At 39.2% G+C, this 20,173-nt stretch overlaps 5 protein-coding genes across 7 annotated transcripts; 3 read left to right on the top strand and 2 right to left on the bottom strand.

The window, feature by feature from the left end:
* The first annotated feature begins 72 nt into the window (after positions 1-72).
* RnrS (ribonucleoside-diphosphate reductase subunit M2) lies at positions 73-2,935 on the top strand. Of its 2 annotated transcripts, none has more exons than XM_018033878.2 (7): positions 73-257; positions 989-1,048; positions 1,116-1,304; positions 1,382-1,617; positions 1,687-1,915; positions 1,980-2,198; positions 2,275-2,427. In XM_018033878.2, the coding sequence occupies exons 1-7, from the start codon at positions 189-191 to the stop codon at positions 2,425-2,427; spliced, it is 1,155 nt and encodes a 384-aa protein (XP_017889367.1). In that variant the 5' UTR covers positions 73-188. The 2 variants fall into 2 exon arrangements, with proteins under 2 accessions (XP_017889367.1, XP_017889365.1); XM_018033876.2 differs by lacking the exon at positions 73-257 and adding an exon at positions 457-899 and having other exon boundaries at positions 2,275-2,935.
* A 2-nt stretch (positions 2,936-2,937) lies between these two features.
* On the bottom strand, positions 2,938-4,158 carry Adi1 (acireductone dioxygenase 1). The gene is made up of 4 exons (XM_018034020.2): positions 3,945-4,158; positions 3,599-3,718; positions 3,362-3,541; positions 2,938-3,301 (listed from the first exon to the last, which is right to left on the bottom strand). The coding sequence occupies exons 1-4, from the start codon at positions 4,065-4,067 to the stop codon at positions 3,167-3,169; spliced, it is 558 nt and encodes a 185-aa protein (XP_017889509.1). The 5' UTR covers positions 4,068-4,158; the 3' UTR covers positions 2,938-3,166.
* Positions 4,159-4,196: 38 nt separating this feature from the next.
* On the top strand, positions 4,197-7,449 carry LOC108630624 (uncharacterized). The gene is made up of 2 exons (XM_018034015.2): positions 4,197-4,288; positions 4,372-7,449. The coding sequence occupies exon 2, from the start codon at positions 4,401-4,403 to the stop codon at positions 7,251-7,253; it is 2,853 nt and encodes a 950-aa protein (XP_017889504.1). The 5' UTR covers positions 4,197-4,288; positions 4,372-4,400; the 3' UTR covers positions 7,254-7,449.
* A 45-nt stretch (positions 7,450-7,494) lies between these two features.
* On the bottom strand, positions 7,495-13,395 carry Rap2l (Ras-associated protein 2-like). The gene has a single exon (XM_018034022.2). The coding sequence runs from the start codon at positions 12,850-12,852 to the stop codon at positions 12,307-12,309; it is 546 nt and encodes a 181-aa protein (XP_017889511.1). The 5' UTR covers positions 12,853-13,395; the 3' UTR covers positions 7,495-12,306.
* A 158-nt stretch (positions 13,396-13,553) lies between these two features.
* LOC108630626 (phospholipid scramblase 3) lies at positions 13,554-19,972 on the top strand. Of its 2 annotated transcripts, XM_018034018.2 has the most exons (8): positions 13,554-13,739; positions 14,206-14,312; positions 15,915-16,057; positions 17,963-18,049; positions 18,116-18,336; positions 19,207-19,353; positions 19,423-19,578; positions 19,706-19,972. In XM_018034018.2, the coding sequence occupies exons 1-8, from the start codon at positions 13,674-13,676 to the stop codon at positions 19,841-19,843; spliced, it is 1,065 nt and encodes a 354-aa protein (XP_017889507.1). In that variant the 5' UTR covers positions 13,554-13,673; the 3' UTR covers positions 19,844-19,972. The 2 variants fall into 2 exon arrangements, with proteins under 2 accessions (XP_017889507.1, XP_026674030.1); XM_026818229.1 differs by lacking the exon at positions 13,554-13,739 and having other exon boundaries at positions 13,747-15,724.
* The last annotated feature ends 201 nt before the right edge of the window (positions 19,973-20,173 follow it).

Genomic DNA, 20,173 nt, shown 5'->3' with positions numbered 1-20,173 from the left:
TTGGCTGGTGTGGGCGCTTGGCGCGAAAACGATAAACACCATCACTGAAGGATATAGTTATCGCACCGCTCCCGCACTTTTTCAGTATATTTCACTACGGGATTCCGTGTAAACCGGTGACCTTAGCGATACCGTCGCGTATAGCTAATTCTTTTTCGACTTTTCTGTGACAATCATTGAATTTTACAATGCCGCTACAAGTCTCAACGAAGGAAAACATTCGCAGGAGTTTTGAGAATGTTTCTCTGAAGGACAATGTAAGTTTTATTCATAATTCTCTGTCTATTCGGGATACCTCGAAGGCATATAAAAAAAAACCTCATGCATTTCAATCATATTGTATAAACAACGTACGATTTTTAATAAATTTTAATCTCTGAAGGCTGTGTAAAGTGTTTCTGTTAATTTCTTCAATTCTACTCTTTTTTTCTTATGTACTACATAACATTAGATATGTATAATTGTAGTACATACACTCCTGTCTACCATAGGTGTACCATAATAATTTTACTATGCGGTTTATTCAGAATTAAATTATCGATTTAGTACAATGATCAATTTTAGGTGCTCTCCTATGATTAATTTTACGTACGACGTAAGAGATCGTTGTAGCCGATATGTTAAGAATATTCTCTATTGGCTTGCCATAAATTAAAAGTCTAACCTTGCCTCGCATGTGGAATCGAATACAGAGCATTATTTTCTGTTTTATTAAATACATAAGGAACCATAAGTTACGAAATTATCATAGTTTTCCTTATACTGTTCACGGAAAAACATTGTAACTAATGTATCAAGTATTGCATGTAATTATGCAATACATTAGAGTAATTAATTTCCTGATGTTCCACGTGCCTCTGTTTTGTGAAATGCTATTAAGGAAATTCTTTGTTTCCTATGTAAGCGAAACATGAAATTATATTAAGCTAACACATTATTCTTTAGTCTCATTTAAATTTTTTAGCAACCGTGGTTTCTTTATTTCCAGACTTCTCCGAAGAAATTGTGTGTGTCATCTGTTTCACAGGCTAACGATTTGAAGAATGGGGCAAGTGTCTTTTATATGGATATAATATTGACTTTAAACTTATAATAATACTTATCTATGTTCTTAGGTGAATAAGATGAAAGCTGTTAAAAAAATACAACTGAAGGAAACTGAATTTAATCCTGAATTAGAACCATTACTCAAAGAGAACCCTAACAGATTTGTTGTATTTCCTATTCAGTGGCCTGACATTTGGCAAATGTATAAAAAAGCAGAAGCGTCCTTCTGGACTGTGGAAGAAGTGGATCTCTCTAAAGTATGATCCCTGCAAGATACCATTAAAGTCGTCTCTAAAATTAAAGAGTTTCTAAATGAGCCGTGTTTGATCTGCAGGATACATTTGACTGGGATATTTTAAACGCTAGCGAGAAACACTTTATATCGCACGTATTAGCATTCTTCGCGGCATCCGACGGTATCGTTAATGAGAATCTCGTAGAACGATTTAGCCAAGAAGTTCAAGTGACAGAGGCACGCTGTTTCTATGGCTTTCAAGTAGCGATGGAGAACGTGCACTCAGAAATGTACTCCTTATTAATTGACACATACATCACGGACGCCAATGAAAGGTGAACGACATTCTGTAAGTTCTTAAGTACTTCATACTTCATATTTATATAGGAATTGTTTGTTCGCAGAGACTTTTTATTCAACGCGATTGAGAATCTGCCTTGTGTCGCCAAGAAGGCCAACTGGGCATTAAATTGGATAAACCATGAAAGTGCCACTTTCCCCGAGCGCGTAGTCGCATTTGCCGCGGTCGAGGGCATTTTCTTCAGCGGCAGTTTTGCTGCTATTTTCTGGTTGAAGAAGCGAGGTCTTATGCCCGGATTGACGTTCAGTAACGAACTTATTTCTAGAGACGAAGTCAGTACATGTTACTAAGAGATTCGATTTAAAAGAGCAGAGACTCAACATGTTTTCTTTTCAGGGTTTGCATTGCGATTTCGCTTGCCTAATGTTCAAGCACATCGTGCAAAAGCCGTCTTGCGAACGAGTTACGTCGATCATAAAGAATGCAGTCGAAATTGAACAAGAGTTTTTGACGGATGCTTTGCCTGTTGAAATGATTGGCATGAACTGTAAACTAATGTGCCAGTACATCGAATTCGTAGCGGATAGATTACTCTTAGAGCTAGGTTGCCAAAAGGTTCGTGAAGACTGATTAGAATAATTTTATGGATGAAATTCTGTTCAAGTGATAAATGGATGTTCTCCGTTTTCAGACTTACATGTCCGAAAATCCGTTCGACTTCATGGAGCACATATCGTTAGAGGGTAAGACGAATTTCTTTGAGAAAAAAGTTGGCGAATATCAAAAATGGGGAGTGATGCAAGATAAGATCGAGAACGGTTTTACGGTTAACGCAGACTTCTAATTTAGTATGAATTGACTTATGTGACAGCAGATAAATTGACTTAGTTTTCGTAGCAAACTTTCCCTTGTACAAATTAACGTATTTTTTGTCCGTGTGTATTTTTCTGATTATATTAAGACTTGTTTAAGTTTTCATTATTGATGAATTTTTCTTGAGAACTTTTATATTTTGACGTTTAACATTTAGGATCTATCCGCGAATGGATTTATTGTCCGACGGATTGATATTGTAGACTTATTGCGACTTGATTTGCGTATTGTTACCTGGATAAATATTAGGCTAGTGCTGTAAAACAAGCGCTCATTGGCAACCGGAAGTTTGATACTTCTTCGATTTAAAACTCTATATAGTAAATTTTGTATATGAAACAAATGCACGGAAGCATGTGTAGGAAACCACATTTAAAGATTGGGAACTGAACATTTCAGTATTTGTATAAAGCTTTCATGTGTATATATGTATGTAATTTGATAAATAAAGTATTATTGTAAGCATTCGTAACAATAAATGTTCAATTTTATTATTACAATTACATACCTGCTAAATAGATATATGAAAAATAGGAATATATAAAATATAAATCTCAGTAACAATCTTCTTAACAAACTACTGTTCCACGTTCTTAAAAACAGTACTGTGGAATGTAGATATAAATCATGCATACATAAATTTCAGTATAGAGTGACGCACAATAATCTCTAAATTTATAAGCGATTACATACGTTCATAGTATACATGTTTAAACAGCTTCGACTTGAAAACCATTGCCCAAGCGGTTTAAATAATTTTTACGACACTCCATATTATCAGCTGGTCTATTGTAAGGCAACCAGACAGGCTCTCCCACAAAATAGCGTTTTGCTTTTACATAATTCTACGAAATAACAGATGCATCAAGTTCCTGTAAGGTTTCGACGAACAACGTAATACCTACATTAACGTCCAAAGTGAATCTATGATATATTCCACTGGGAATAATGATCAGGTCTCCAGCCTTAACTTCGATACGGATCCACTGATCATCCTTGTCTCTAACGTCAAAATATCCTGACCCATCCAATACTAATCTTATTTCCTCGTCGGTATGAAGGTGTTCGGTGAAGAAATTTTTCAACTACAAGATTTTAAGTATAAGTGCTCTATTGAAATGAGCATTTTAAATACTACTAACTTTCTCCTCGTAGTTCGGAAGGCATTCCTTCGAGCATGTTATTTCGTCCTCGTACGTGTAACCACGTGTCTTTCGCAATTTAATTAATGTATTATCATTTTTGTAATCGTTGTAATCAACCTGTAACGATGTAAATAAACGATGAAAAGTACATTTATAGTTCTCTCGTTGAATGTCGTAGCAAGGTCGAATTTCAAGTCAACAATTTCACTAACGAATTTCGATTTACTCGCCGCATATGCGAAGTGAGCATTAGTACAATGAAAAAAGAACCGATCGGCCAATTCTAGCGTGATGACAAGTGGAAATAAGAGAGAAATGTTCGTTCAACAATCGTTCGCCTAACCTGGAAATATTCGACACCTGTTTCTTTGAACAAGTCTCCAAGGGAAATATATTTCGGTGGATTTCGATGATGCTCTAATCTTTGATCAGCATCGCTGTTGTCCATATACCACGCGCGGACCATTTTTATTTCCCGATGAAATTCGATCGAAATTGATCACGGTAGGACGTAAATTATTAGCTTAATGACGTAACCTCAGTGATAAAACTATCTGGTGCCGGTAGATTTTTCATTTGAATTGGAAAGAACGCTCGAAGTCATCGAGAGCGACGATACCGGACCATAATTTCAAATTGCAAATCATGTGCCAACTGCATTTACTATTTTAAAATTAATAACTCAAGGTAAGTGCTTTTAATTTTATGTAAATCTTGCCTTTATACATAAATTACTTATATTTTAACGTTTCTGACAACTATATTTCCAGAGACTAGATTTCCAATAATTACATTAACAATGGGTGAACTAAGCGATTTCCACAAAAAGGTGCAAATGTATCTTATGAAGAAGAATCAAGAATTGGGAGAACTGAAACTGCTCACTGCAAACATAACTACTGAGAATAACTCTCACGTTGACGATATATGCAAATCAATGAAGAACATATTCGTGAGCTACGATATACCTATTGCAAAGAACATTGCAATAAATAATGAAAGAGGTATTCAGGCGTACAAATATCTATTATTAAACACTAATTTTGAGAGCCAAGGACGGTTAGCCGAAGATATCGCCAATGGACATTTAGTCGACATGTGTCCACCTCTGTCTCCATTCTTATTTGTGCAAATATTATGGAGCCTAGAATATGAAAAGATTTTAGTCGAATCCCTCTTATATCTACCGTTCGATTTATGTACAGAGATACTGCAACACGTCACGAAGCATATAAATAAATTATCCTACGAAAGACTAAACGAAATTATGTACCAATTGATATTTTATGTACATATCAAGCTCTACCAGCTGAAAGAATTCGGTATACAATCCGCGAAGATTGAAGATAGTATTAAAAACTTGTTGCTCGGCTCCGAGGAATTTCTATTATTATTAAAAGATTCGAAATTGTGCTGCCTGACAAAGGTTTCAAATTTGACGAAATTCGAACGATCTGGTATTTTACTAAAGAAGTTACTTGTCGTGACTAAGAAGTGTTTTCAAATAAAAGACAACGGCATTCCAATTTCCAAAGATCTCGAGAAACTTTATAGCGTCACCTTCGGACGTGAGTCGTTTGTAAAATGCGAAGATGCACCAATGCAAAATGCAATATCCGAGCTAAATGGGCAATTAATTGAATTATTATTGACTAAAGTGAAGGAAGTCGATTGCAACGTTTATTTAGCCTGGGCAGAAATATACGATCAGAATAATGTCATGATTACAATGCAACGTTCTATTGGCATTGAATCTTATTATTTTATAGATTTCATTTCGAAAGATCAAGTATTATCGAGAGCCGCTCATGAATTAACAGAGTGCCTACAGTTCTTGTCTTCTAAACCCTATCCGACGCAGCCGAGTTTTGTTTTAAGCATAAAAGAACTGTGCGATGCATTAGGAAGCGGTAGGAACGAGCTAATGGAAGAGCTCTTAACAAGATACAAAGAATGGGATCGTACAACAATAGAATTCCTCGACACCAATAAAACGTTGCTAGATAGTAAAGGCTGTTCAATTCTGTTAGAATATCTTATTTTTATTCTTCGGCAAACGACGATAAACTCGGACGACAAGGAGTACTGTTACCACACAGTGATGAACATATTGTCGTATCAAAGTATGTCGGATCTATACCAAATCGTGATGCTGTATTTAATGAAGTACAATGGTAAAAATTACTTGGGGACCCCCGAAACGTGCGAAAAATTCCTCAAATATATCAGATGTAACGCGAATGTACGAAATGGCAGCGTTTTAAAGATGGTCCTGCTGTTCATTTTGAAAGATCTCAAGGGGATATTAACTATACTTCTGAAGATAGCCATCGGTCGTTTGGAGTACAAACACATCATGATCGCTCCTCTCGATATACTATTATTATCATCGTTCCTTCAAATAAGGGATGGCAATAATGAAATGCTCGTAACGTCCATCTTAAGAACCATCGTTACAGAGAATAGAGAATGGATTTCAAAAAGATTCACGGACTTGATGATCGTTCTGTTAGAAAATTCCGTGTTGCAACTGCACGAATTGGTGAACAATGTTATCATAGCATATTTGTTGGAAAACACCTTGATCATATCGAACATGAACACTGTTCTTAATTTGATGCGCATGTTTCATGTTAAACACACCAAAGATTTGTATACTAAAGATTTAGTAACTGCTCTCGCCTGGAGGATGTCTTCCATTCGAAAGAATTTAAGCATTTCGAAATTTGCCAGCAGCCATATACTGCTTCTCATAACGAAAATAGTGGACAAAATTAAAGGTGAAATCGTTCCCCTTTCGATTAAGGAAAGTATGGTCAACAGATTGGAATTAGTCATGGAACCGGCGGACAGACCGCATTTCACACCCTTCTGGCAATTACGAAATATACCTTGCAATAAAGGCGTAAGATTTGTCATAGAGGACTACGAGAGACGTTGTTTTTGCGTGTTGAACAGATTGAAAGAGGATCCGAAGACCCCGGAAAAGTTGCGACAGTCTCTGATGAACTTCAATTTACTGAGGGAAGACTTCTTCCATCATCTGATCATTCGCGCGACCGAGGAAGAATATGTTATGTTTTTCACCGATCTTGTTTTAACTTATTACTCGCTTTTCAATTGGAGCAACGAGGTCGAGGCATATTGTAATATCACGCGTTTAACGATAGAAGCGTGCTGCTTGTATCTGGAATTTCCAAGTATCGGTGCAAAGGACACGTTTCCGTTTTTGATCAAGAATTTTACTCATTACTGCAAGCTGTTCATGACCCTCAGACGAATTTCCAATTACGAAAACGTATACGACACGATATACGACAATTTAATTCTAAACATGAATCTGCTCAACGAAAGCGTCAAATATAGCAGCTACGATTGGTTCTTCGCCGAGTGTCTCCTAGTCTCGACTGAAAATCGCACAGAAGACCAGACGACAAGATTGTTAGGGCACAAATTGGCCACTTTGGAACAATTCGGTGATCAATGTCATGATTCGGGTATCGAACCGTATATAGAATCGGATAGGCCGACGCCGAGAAAGATGATCAATTTTTACGTAGCCCACGAAGTAATTTCTGCTTGTTTAAACGTATCTGCGATCGATTCCAATCAATGTTTGGAAAAACTGAACATGATATTTTCTACAAGATAAATAATTCGAACAATCAAAGTCGTTTAAAAAAATCGAACGATCTCTTATCCCGATATCTGTATATTCTTTTGTACATGAAATAAACGAGTTATTACATTTTTTGTTACGTTTGATCAGAAAATTGGTTTAACTTTATGACTACGTATCCTTATCGTTCGTGTAGAATTATGCAATCTTTCAGGTGTAATTAAAATTCTAATTTGATTTCTATACAGAGTAGGTGTTGATCAATCAATACAGATTGCCGTTTGTTTTTTTATTCTATATTATATTTGTGCGATATTTCCAAAATGCCAGTACAATGGTTAGTAATAAAAAAATGTGAAAAAATTGCATACAAAGAAAAAATGTGCACCAGTATTGAGACGGAGACAAATCAAATGGGTAGCTTCCTCGGGATAGTCTCAATGCCGTTCATGGAAAAACCTGGTCTTCGATATGGAACAAAATTACTGTATCAACCTATCGCCTTTTAAAATTAAACTCTTCCCTTGTTTTTATAATGATTAATCAGTGCGATTCATGCTATACCTTAACGAAACGATCGTTCCAGTCTAAAAACTAGACGATAGGACGATACGATTCTAACGTTACGAACCCCTTATCAGTAAAATCATCGTCTTTCAAGCATATCCATATTATAACACATTTTTTCCACGTCATTGAGTTACAAGATTCCTATAGTGACTAGATTCTTATGCTGGTAATATAAACGGAACGAAATTTGGCAATGAACGAAAATAACCGATACACGAAATTAGATTTTCGTTACTTTTAAGTTTCTCCTCGCTCGACGCGAGGAAAACTCGTTACAGATTATCTTCGGTCGCGTTAAACAGGGAAACACACGACGGCTACATGATTTTACGCTTCACGTATTTTTTTTTTACTTCGTTCGCTACTAGTAAAAAATAATGCAAACCTTCGTCGGTTCCCGTGTATTTCTCTTTTCGACGCGCACCGGAGCTAGCTAGAGATGCGAGGAGTAACTCGTATTACCAGCAAACAATTTTCGCAGGTGATATCGCGTACGAAGTTGTCTCGAGTATCCGTTTCCCGTCTACCCAAGTGATATTATTCGCTTGAACGCAATATTCGAATCCAATCAGAGAACAATGTACCAAAAGAGAACAGACGGCTAAAAATAAAGGGAAACAGCAACAAAATAACGTAATTATAGTAAAGCATCGTCGTTTGTCAATGAAATGCACATTTTTTTACTGCAAGCCATTCTCGTTTGTTGCTTTCTTTTTTTTTTCGTATGTCAGATCAGTAATTTCCTTCGGTTTCTTTCCATTTTCTCATTCATTAATATTAATTATTATTATTATATAATTCGACGCTATAATATTTACAGATTCTTCACATTGTAAAAAATATAACGTATTTCGTACTCAATATCAATACGCAGGTAGTACAGAAAGGCCGATATACATCTAAATCGTGGTGTTTCTCGAATTAATGTGACCCAGTTGCGTAACAAATCTGCATGTATACATATATATTGTATATATATATATATTTATATTTATATCATTCATTTATTTATTCATTTATTTATACCTAATTATAAAACCGTATGCGAATCGTTTTTGTTAGGTGGTGAATTCTTGTGCTTTCTTTCCCTAAATATGTTTTTCCTTAATAAACAAAACGAAAAAGAATAGAATTGAAAATATCTGCTGGCCGGGAAACAAGGAAGAAAACGAAACCTGGTCCTTGACACTTGATATGCTCACTCAGACGAAGCTCGATTTGGTTTTTTTCTCTCTCATTAAATTATCGATAGCTTTCCAAGTACGTAGAGGACAATTATATCATTAGTTAGTTAGTTTTCGTATTTTAGTTAGTTTTCTTTTCGCGTACAAAAGTTTCAGCGCCGTTCTTTAGAAAAATATTCTTAAAACCGCGACCTCGCGTGTCGGAGAAATGTGTGCGTCTTAACATTTGGAAGCGATACAAATATAGAAACTTCTTTTCCCTTTACGTATTCCCTTTTTCGCCTGTATATTAGTATGTGTCTGTGTCACGCCTTAAATACTTAGAAAGCTATCCCGCGGGAAGTCGACGAGTGTCCTTTTTACTTTACATTTCCTCCTTTTCTTCCTGACCGAACCCCCTCCCGCCCCGCTCGTTTCGTCTTTTTGCCGATCTATGGTTTTCGCGTAGCACAAAAAACCCGAGGAGGGTGAGAAAACGTAACGATAATAGAGCGAGAGCGATTACACGTACCACAAAGAGGCCCTTTGATTCGCCGTTTGAAAGGCTTCTATACGCGGTTATTATCGTCGTCTTTTAATAGAAAAACTGCGGTTATAATCTACGGGATCACAGCGAGCCTATGAATTTTCCGAGTGACAAAATAGAACGATACGAACAATTATTATATCTGCAGAACCCCCTCCCCCTCCCACTCCCATTCTTTTTTTCATTTCCATTTTGTTTCTTCCTCTGCCTGTTTCATATTATGTAGTTGAGTACATTAACGAAATTGATGGCCGATTCGCTAAGTCGGTATATACGCTTCACCAATCTTAAAACTGACGAAACGTATTATAGCACCCTTGATTAGTCGAACACGCGTAGCTACTTTGGATTCACTCTGGTTCGAGTATGTTTTTCCCTTAGTTTCGTTTCACTCTAACAGTTCACGATTATTTTCAATGTACACGTTATTACACACGAATGCTAACATTTTGGAATGAGAATAAAAACGAATACGAGTAGAGAATTACATTTAGCCTAATAGCGAACTAACTAAATGAACTAATTAAACTTAAACGTCTGTGAGAATTGACGAGTGTCGCGATGTAACAGCGTTCAATGCACAAAGTTAAATGCTTCGACATGTTCACGGAGAGAAAAGCCACGCGTATTCGCTACGAAACGACGTTTCTTAAAAGTGCACCGACAAATTCTAGAGAACGAATTAAACGTACGATCGATAATTCTTCCCAGGTATTCTGTGTATCGTCGGACACGTTGTTAATTACTTTTTTTCCCCACTAACTACCAATGATAGAAATACTGTACATCAGTCCGTTTGAAACTCCTCAGTTCGATGCTCTCCGACCGTTCGATCGGAATCTTGGGAAAAGATATCGCTCGTGTACAATTCAACATTCGCAATCGATCCGAAAGACAGGTAATTATCGAGAGACGAACAAGTATAGATTATTTATACAAACTATAAATACAAGTTTCGCTTTTTTTTTTATAATCGGATTGGAATCGGGATCGACGATCCCTCGGTTAAGTTCATAAAAATGAAACGAGAAGACAATGTAATCGAATGTTCGCATGATTTTTGTTAAGGTACGTCGTGCAGCGATCACACGGAAATTAAATGACTTCGATGGTGGTAGCGTTAAATAATAACATATCGAGCTAATATAATGACTGTTATGGTATAAAAGCGGTATTTAACATCGGATAATATGATTTTTTTTTTGATCACACGAGAAAAATTACACACGACCTACTACTACTTGTAAGGGAGTCCATTGCTTCTTATGCCTTCGTTTTTTTTTTACATCTAACCATTTTACATTCACGAACTGAACGATAATCGAAAGGAGATTTTCTGTGTTTCGTACAAAGCAATGGATAATATTGGATATTATTACGAGTACCACATACGTATCTTGCAGTTGAAGGGATCAATGTACCAGCAAGCCTTTGTGAGAAAAGGACGTTTCAATGTGTCGCCTCCGGTCGGTTTAAAATTTTCTATAAAACGTCTTGCCATTGTATAAAGATGTTGTATTTTTCATGCTTCTATCGCGTACACACTTTACCGTATAAATCCTATAATTATTTTTACGATTGACGTTATGCGTTAGTGTTCTTTAATATTACTGCAATCTCCTTTCTTTCCCACGTTCCATTTCGGTTCCTTTTCGTTGTGGCTCGATCAACCAGAGCACTAGATGCCTTGCTCCCATCTCCCGTTCGAACAAAGTAACAATCCTTATAGAAATAAGAATATGTAGAATATCTGCTATGCAATGGAATCATTGAAATCCATAAGAACACAACTCCTTGAATATATGGTCTCAAGTATAAAATCCTATCGTTTGATGACCATCCTCGATTCTCCGTGTTCGTCTTAATAAAATATTACTTCTACTATTAAAACTGTACAATCAATACCAGTGCCACCAGCAACACGTCGTTCAAGCCTTCTGTACAATGCAATTTTTCTACTGCAGCCTCTGATGATTGAGCACAGGTAATATATTGTTAACGGAAATCATTGCACAATGCTAATCTAAGACTCGTCTGTCTTCTTCTTTATCTTCTTAATCCGTGACTGTACATTGTAAATGATATCTGCTCCAACGTTACAAATTCTTTTAATCGAATCCAAACGACCAACGACCACAGTGATTCCTTCAATGTCTGCAAATAGTTTTCGATGCTTCCGTTGATCGGCATCTTGATCCGAGAGTAACAGAGAGATTCGTGGACTGGAACAATGGGAAACGTGATGGGCGTGCTTCTCCTAGATTGAGCAGAAAGCTAGATAAATCGAATTTGGTTTCGCTGTTAACAAGTAACAACTATCGCAGGGCAGTTTTGTTATTACTTCCCTTGTCCACCCTTATTCCGTTGTGTTCGTCCACTCTCTCACTCATTTTCCTTTCGAGTATTGGTCCTTTGCTGACGGAGTTACCTCTTTCATTGCCCACTTACATCTATTATTATATATTACAATAATATTACACATAATACTATCCATGTATATTAAAATATTTAACAGCCAGGCAAATAGCAGGCTGTGATTTTCCAATAGAAAAAGAACCAAGAGACGGCATGAGTTTTTGACGTATTCGAGTTTCACAAAAATCCGGAGTAGAATCGTTAATATTAGTCTTCTCAGATTGGCGAATTCACAGCACATGCCCAACAACGTTTGAGCCTAACGGAGAGAGAGCGTAGTCACTGGTTCCTCATCCTCGGCCAGTGTACTGCGATCAGCCACTATTTTTCGTTATTCCTTTACCTAGTTTGGCTCTCGGTTCGAGCCGCGGTGCAGGATTTTGATTAATTATTAGAGGACCACGCAACAGCAGTAGCTCTTCTTCTCTTTCTCCGGGCTGACGTTCATCTCGCGTACGATCTCGGCGAACACCTCGTTGACGTTGGTGCGACTCTTCGCGGATGCCTCGACGAATGGGCAGCCCCAGAGCTGAGCCAGTGCGTTACCCTCGGCGGTGTCCACCTCGCGTTGATGCTCCAGGTCGAGCTTGTTCGCGACCAGCAACACCGGCACCCTCTCGGTACCCTTGACGCGCGTTATCAATTCCTTCATCGCTTTTATGTCCTGGAAGGTCTGGTGATTCGTCAGGCTATAAACGACGACGAACCCTTGCCCGTTCTTTATGTAAAGATCGCGCATACTCGCGAACTGTTCGGTGCCGGCGGTGTCGAGGATCTCGAGGACGCACGGCGAGTTGTCCACCTCGATCTCCTTTCGATAAAAGTCTTCGATCGTCGGATCGTACTTCTCCATGAAACATCCCGAAACAAATTGCACGGTGAGTGCACTCTTGCCTACCCCGCCCGAGCCGAGGACGACTACCTTGAACTCGCGCATCTCTTTGGCAGATCGCCTCCGTCTCCTCCTCCTCCTCCTCCTCGACGTGTCCAGGACCGAGAGGAAGAAGGCTCTCTTTCTCTCGAGTACCTCGAGCGGATATTATCCCGTCGCACGTTTTTCCTCGGATACTCGAAACACTTTCAAGACAACCGAGCCACCACCGATACTAACTCCGTCCTCGCAACGTTGATACGAACGTGTTAGACTGAGAACGTTTCTTATTGTCGAACAAAGGCATTGATGATGATGTTACTGGATTATGCGTCGTGCACTAGGTATCACCGTAATTAAGACGTAGCCGTTGTTCTTAAGGCTCGAAGAAGACATGACAGCACCCGTATTCGCACTCTCTGTCACACACCGCAGTCCCCTGGCGACGTTCGCCTGTGGCCTGCCTCCTTCCTGTCTTTCCTCTACCCCTCACTTCTTCCCTAGCTCTGACGTGCGTGACGCCATCTTATCACACTTGGATTTTCTTTGAGCTACCTAAGCGAACATTCGGCCTCTACCTCGTCTCGTATCGTTTCGCTTTCCAACTACATTACAGTTTACGTCCACCCAATATATATCTTTCCTACGCTTATTTTCTAAGGGCCTAATATCGGGCCTCAAGTCTCGTTTACAATTTTTCCCGTCGTCACTGCTCTCTCCTCTTCTGTACCGGTCGACGGTTCGTCATTTCCATTCGCGTTACAAAACTCAGACGAATAGCGCCGTCGTTCCAACGGAAACTGACGTTCACTCTATTTCTTTGTGTACGCAACCATACTACCCGAAGAAAATAGTAAGAGAAGAATTACGGAAACTCCCTTTACCGGATGCAAGTGTCATTCTCTTATCTTCCAGACAGCACTATCCACGACCTCGACGCTCCCAAGCGTTCAGTGAGTTTTATTAATATTACCAAAACATTCCTCAAAACCGTACTCGAGCAACATTCACCCGCCTCATTTCCTCTTCGATAAATATTCTACACATAATATCATGCGTTTCCTATTCATCAAATGTCTCGATAATTACGACTTAACATAGAGTTATATTGTCGAAACAAAAACCGTGCGATTTGCGTAGAATTGTTTAAAATAAAAGAATCACGATGCTAAACTGGGAGCGCGAATTTGTCATATGATTCATCTCGAACTGGTTACTCAGAGTTGATAATGTTTGCGATTTAAATTGTATCTCTGCGAGAATGCAATTTTACTGACTATATGAGTCATTAAGCAGCAAAACATATGTTCCTCTTTCATGAGGACACTGCATAAGCGTGGATCTTTAAAATAGATCGTACTTACATATGTACGTATGCAAATGGAGAGATACTGAAATAGAAAAATTCGATTTTCCTAGAGTGTGTTCGTCGCGTATCGTTACCAATCATACTCTTTCATTCACGTTCAGACGAAAGTGAGAGAGCGAGGGGGGAAGAAAGACAGATACGGCTCGAGAAGCAACACGTAAGTTCTGTGTTTCGTTTTTCGTGAACGAAGGCCGGGTATGTAGATATACATAAATGCATGATTTTCTGAAAAACCGGAAGCGCGTGGTTGCTACCGTATCTTGCGGTTTACACTGGCTTCCCATTTCTTTTACGTTCGTCTGTGTCGCATGTCTCTTTGTGTGTGGACACTTCATTCCAACACCGACGACCTTGTGGTATGCGAACGCAGACACACGTGAGACACGATGACATCATCAGATGAAAGTGTACATAACTGCACAATGCATCACTTTTCATAGTTGGCGACGAACGGTGATGATTAGTCGGTGAGAACCGATTCTCATCGATCATGTGAAAAACCGTATCTCTTACAACGATACAGAATGATTCGATAAGGATATAATCCCTTTCTAATCAAAGACACAAATAATCAATGTATTCCTCATGTTCCTAATCTAATAGAAGATGAACCTTTCGACTTTCGGTGGTAAGCATCTTTAAAAAGTCACATACGATGTGATTGTATCAAGGACAAATATCGAAGTACTCATAGTACTCGCATTTTCTACTGTAAAAGATTGAATAGTAAATCAAATAAATAATTACACGAGGATAGCTTCGTTGAAGAATGCATATGTGACTCTCGAAACGCGCGAGTACTTATCGCCGCTCTTATCAACGATTTTCAGTTGCCACTAATTAGGGCAGCGCCGAAACTTGGCTCGTACGATATCAATTAATATAATTTGTTCGTCCGTTCGCCGTGAAAAGCGTAATCAGTGCGTGTTCGATTGCGTGCGCTCGTATTGAAAAAAATCGTGTATCAACGAAAAGTTATCGAGGACGCAAACGAGGAAAACGTCGATTAGGCCTCATGAGACCTAATTCAAGGCTATTAAAAAGTAGCGCGTACAATAAAGCAGAAACTAGTTTAAAGTGTTATTCTTTTTCGATCTGCAATAAATTCTTTCGTCCATATTTATGTGTATTTCAATTTAACTCTCCCTGTCTTTTATATACTACTCTTATTATACGTGTATCAATTATAATTTTTATAGTATTCGCTTGGGTTGTCGATGACAGACGTATCTAGAGACAAAGGATTATTATGAATGAAAAAAACGCGTGTGTTATCGGCTATAGTTCATACGGTTCATATCCTCTCGTAAAGTACAATGACCTTTACCAGCGGACAATGACCTAACAATTTCAATAGCATAAAATAAACAGTGTCACGATTAGAGTTTCGTCACCGTGCGTTCCTTGCCGTAACTACACTTTCAATGCAACCGCTTGATTGATAAAGAAGACCGTATTATTATCGATGAAAAACCGTAACCTCTAAACAATATCGAAGTAAAACAAAGGATAGACAAAGCTGTTCGACTGCTCACTTTTATACAGATTCAAATTTTCACAGGCTTCACAGTAAGTTCTTCAGATGTTTCAACTCGAAGAACCTAGACGCACAATGTTTTTTTGTAGAATGCAAATCACCTATTTTTTATTCCTGCTTGTATTTATACATGTAACGACGATCCGCACTAATGCTATGTGTGTTATTGAACTTGCAATAATTAGAATAAAAAAGAAATGAAATATTCTTGTAAATAATAAGGATCACAGAATTAGAAATGGATTCATCTAACTCGTCACCAATGGACGTTATCGCAACTGCACCGGCGCCGGGTGCATTCTCTCGTCCAGAACCTGGAAACGTGCTACCCGGGACCTCAGAACCCGGACCTGAATTGTCGCAAGGTAAGATTTTTCAGCTTGTCTACTTCGTATCCGTAAATACCTTCTGCAATTATTGTCACACACTTGCGAATCTCCGAGAGTGATAAAGGAAATTTACGGCACTCGTGGCATTGTTCTTTATCAGATGTAGTCAAGATAATCGTATTTAGATACCGCGACTTCGATAACGCGCGCGTAAGGAGTGCCTATTTCGTGTTTTCGTTAAGAGTAATAACGAAGTCGTCAGTTTAAGTTCGGAAGATCACCCTAAGAAATACATCTTAAGTTGGCCCTTTTATTCGTAAACTATTTAAAATATGGAATCGCTTAAAATTCTTGGCGTTCCTTTAACTTGCCGAACACTTGTAAAATTTCTCCAGCGTCCTGGTAGGTAGTCGCTACCTAGTTTTATCGTTCAACAACATCATTATCTGGGTTCGGGGGTACGAGAAGAGCGGCTCGTAAACGAGACACGATACAGCCGCTGTTTGCCAAGCGACGATCAGTAAGTAGATAATAGTCGTCTTCGTTGATGGAACCGTCACGTATGCAGGATAAGTGACGTCCAGTTTCGTGTCTCCATGACTCCCGTGCCTTTCTTATCGGTGGTAAATACTATTCGCATTCGTGACACGGTATCGGGAAGATCAATTTTCGATGGGAAAAGTTTGTATCGTTCCTCGAGAGTGACGTGTACTTGAATATTTGCGTGTTGTTCGTCGTCCGGTTTTTATTAATCGTTTTCGGTCGAACGATATTAAAGTGATGCTGTAACGCAGTGCTCGATCCTCGGAGTACGAGGTATCCCTCGCAGTTCGTATTACGATTATCTCGTCACGGATGAATGTGGAAACTCTTCGTTAGGGTCAGAGTTGTTAAATGATTACACGGACTTCGTGGAGGCGGAGCTCCTCCGATACGGAGACGGATTTCCCACAATGAGAATTTTTCTTCCATCCACTATCACTTTGTTTTCTTCCTCTGTGAAGACGGGGTGGAAATAAAAAATGCGATAGAAGTGTCTGCGCCGGAGGTATACCAGAACGCTGATTCGTATTAACTCGCAGAAGCATTTTCCAAGTTTTAAACTCGTCGAGTGAAATTTCAGTTGTGCCGAGGTGATTCACGATTAATTAACGCCGCGGTAAGATTAAATAATATTCTGGCCAATTTATATGAAACGGTTCGTCTAGCCGGACGTGCGTCGGCGGGCTGGCAATTTGCAACCGGCCAAGGGCTGTAATTATGTCGCACGAAATCACGTTTCCGTGGAGCTTCAATTCCCGCTTTGTCAGTCGACGTTCGCTGCTTCGTTAATTAAAATTCGTAGCGCTGCGATAATCGATTGCTCAGCGAAATAACAAGAATCCTATCCATTTGAAGTACGTACGCGGATATTCGAATCGTATCGTAAGGCGACACGTTCAACGGTCGGAGAACCTTCAGTGACCGAAGAACTGTTATTGTTTTCTTTATCTATAAACGATAACGTGAAAAAACCGACCGACCTAAGGACCTAAATCTGTCCTAGGAAAAGTACACACGTTTTATCGTTTCTTTGAGGAGGACAAGCTTGAGAAAACAACCGATCCCAATGCGGCTTCAGTGATACCGATTCGCGCGTCAAACTAATTTCTTCATTAAAATGAAATACATGCGATCAGTTGAGTAATAATTGAATCTGTGCTAAACGCGAGTGATGGAATCAGAATATTTCGAAACATCTTGGAGAGCAAAGGTACAACAAATTCGACGAAGGATTCGCAGCTTAGTTAGGGACACTGTAAAAAGGTATCGGTCAAAGAGGAAGGGCTACACCAGATTCCTCACAGACGAGGAGAGAAGGTGCTTTAACGCTCCACTAAACGTGAATTTAATCTTGAAGAGAGATCGGAAGAACTGTATATTTTCAATTCTGTGATTTAGGTGGTTGGTCACCGTTGAGTACGATCTGTCCACCCGGCTTGGAATTCCTTATACCCCTTGATCAACTGCGCGTTCGAAGGAAATTAGGTCGGTCTTTTGTAAATCTTTAATTAACAACTCAGGTAACAAGCGCGTAACGACGAATGCTTGCAGGAATCCTCGACCCAGGATACGTGTATAAGGTAATGAATAATAGAAATGAGAAGTTACTTCGTGTCTGGGAAGAATCGAAAATGTTCGCGCGTTCCGTTTATGGGAATTATCGAAATTGTGATATCTACGCGGAGAACGTTATCAACGGTACTCGAAGAGAAGTTCTACGTATGGTCCGAGACTGGAGATGGAAATGTAATTGGTGCTTGTGCTGTTCGCAGGTATTCATTTCATTCACGATTTCACCGTAGTTTGCTCGGGGTTCACTGTATCTATTTTTCTCACTCGATATTTCTTCGTTCGCTTTTGCGCGCATCGCGTTCGTGCGCCTGCATTTGTAATCGTACGACTATATTTCGTCCGGACACAGTCACGTAGGTAGGTAGTCAATCGGTTCGTGAAGGACACGTCCGTCAGGCAACGTTACCGTAATTGCCTCTTTATTTATGGCGGCCAATGGGTACGGTTTGCAGAACGTGGCTCGAACATGCGGCGCGCAGCGCGCGAACTTTCTTCACACGTGCGCACCATCTGCGACGATTACCTTTGACGAAAAGTTAGTCGGCCCATCAGAAAACCCGGTCACGATCGATACTCTTTGACCAGCACCGCTCGACGCTCATAATCGCGTTGTTCTCGGCTTATACTCGGAGAACCGTTTGTTCTCCTGTACATTATACTTGTAGAAGCAGTCGAGCCCTTTCGCAAACGTTACTGGGCACAAATGATTGTTCTCCAGAAGCGTTGCGAATTATATGTCCATTATTGCGTTCATAAAACGTCGAGAAGTTTAATTTCGTATGAACGGCGAGGGTGTTCCGATTTCTACGCGTCCACCGTTATGCGCAACATCTGACCAACGGAAAACTGATACGAGCATGCACCGGACGAGGTGCTGAATAAACCTTTTCTCACGTTCATTGTACACGCGAATTCCTTCAATCGGATCTATTAATAGTAGCGCGTAAATTTTTCACAGAGGACGTTGAACGCGAAATGAAATTCTAATAGAATTTACTCTGTTCTCGTTTAGCGATCAATTATAAATAACTGTTTTAATATGGATTGATCAATTTATGAATAATTTTCAGGATTTAGATATTTATTCCGGAGACACGTTGCTCGGTTCTGTGAGACAGAACGCTGTCTACTTTCGAGGATCGTTTTCTATTTGCGACGCATCTGGGGAAACTGTTTTACTCGTAGAGCTACCTTACTTTGAATGCGGGAGGATCAAGGTAGTGCAAACAATTTCACAATGGCGAAGGTGTATCAATTTGTAGCTAATTATATTTCTTACCCTTCAGATAAAGTCTGCAGATGGTGTGCACACGCTCGGAGCAATCAGGCACGCATGGAACGGCGCGTGTTCAGGATTAAGTCTGAACGATTACGAGATAACTTTCCCCCCGGATCTCGACGTGAAAATCAAGGCGGTTTTACTCGGCGCCTGTATTTTAATTGTAATATTAATTCATTAGAACAGATCTAATATAGATAAGGATCTCAACATAGATCATCGTACAGATCCCTATATAGATCAAATGTTGGTACATGTGCTAGCTCATATGGTATATGTGTGTGTTTTAGGAAATCATATACTTCGCGACAAGGTACATTACTATGAGCACGTCTCAAATCGCATATGCGAGTTCGGACGTTTCGTACATTCCTCAGTACCTTCGACCTGTTCCATATGCTCCGTCTACGTATCCTAGACAACGATGAAAGAGGACGACGTTGATTGTATCGCAAATTGTGACTGATCTATTTCTCAAGATCTATGTTTCCGATCTATTTTTTGACGATCGATTTTTATACTAATAGACAATAAATGCATAATGTTTTTAACGAATATATACTCCGTCAGGATTTTTGTATGAAATATTGTATATCACTCTCTTCCCTCCATAAAATGTATTTTATATACCATTCAGAATCTTGAGAACATCGCGTTCTGTTATGTTAAAAGACTGACGTACGTCCGATATCACGAGCGTCAACTACTGTTATCATTCAGATTTCTATCCAAGTTTTCGACGAAGATTTTTAAGTACA

This window comes from Ceratina calcarata, unplaced genomic scaffold (assembly GCF_001652005.2).
Source record: "Ceratina calcarata isolate Rehan_Ccalc_2016 unplaced genomic scaffold, ASM165200v1 scaffold78.2, whole genome shotgun sequence".
Taxonomy (NCBI): Eukaryota; Metazoa; Arthropoda; class Insecta; order Hymenoptera; family Apidae; genus Ceratina; species Ceratina calcarata.
This window is presented reverse-complemented; position numbering and strand designations above follow the sequence as displayed.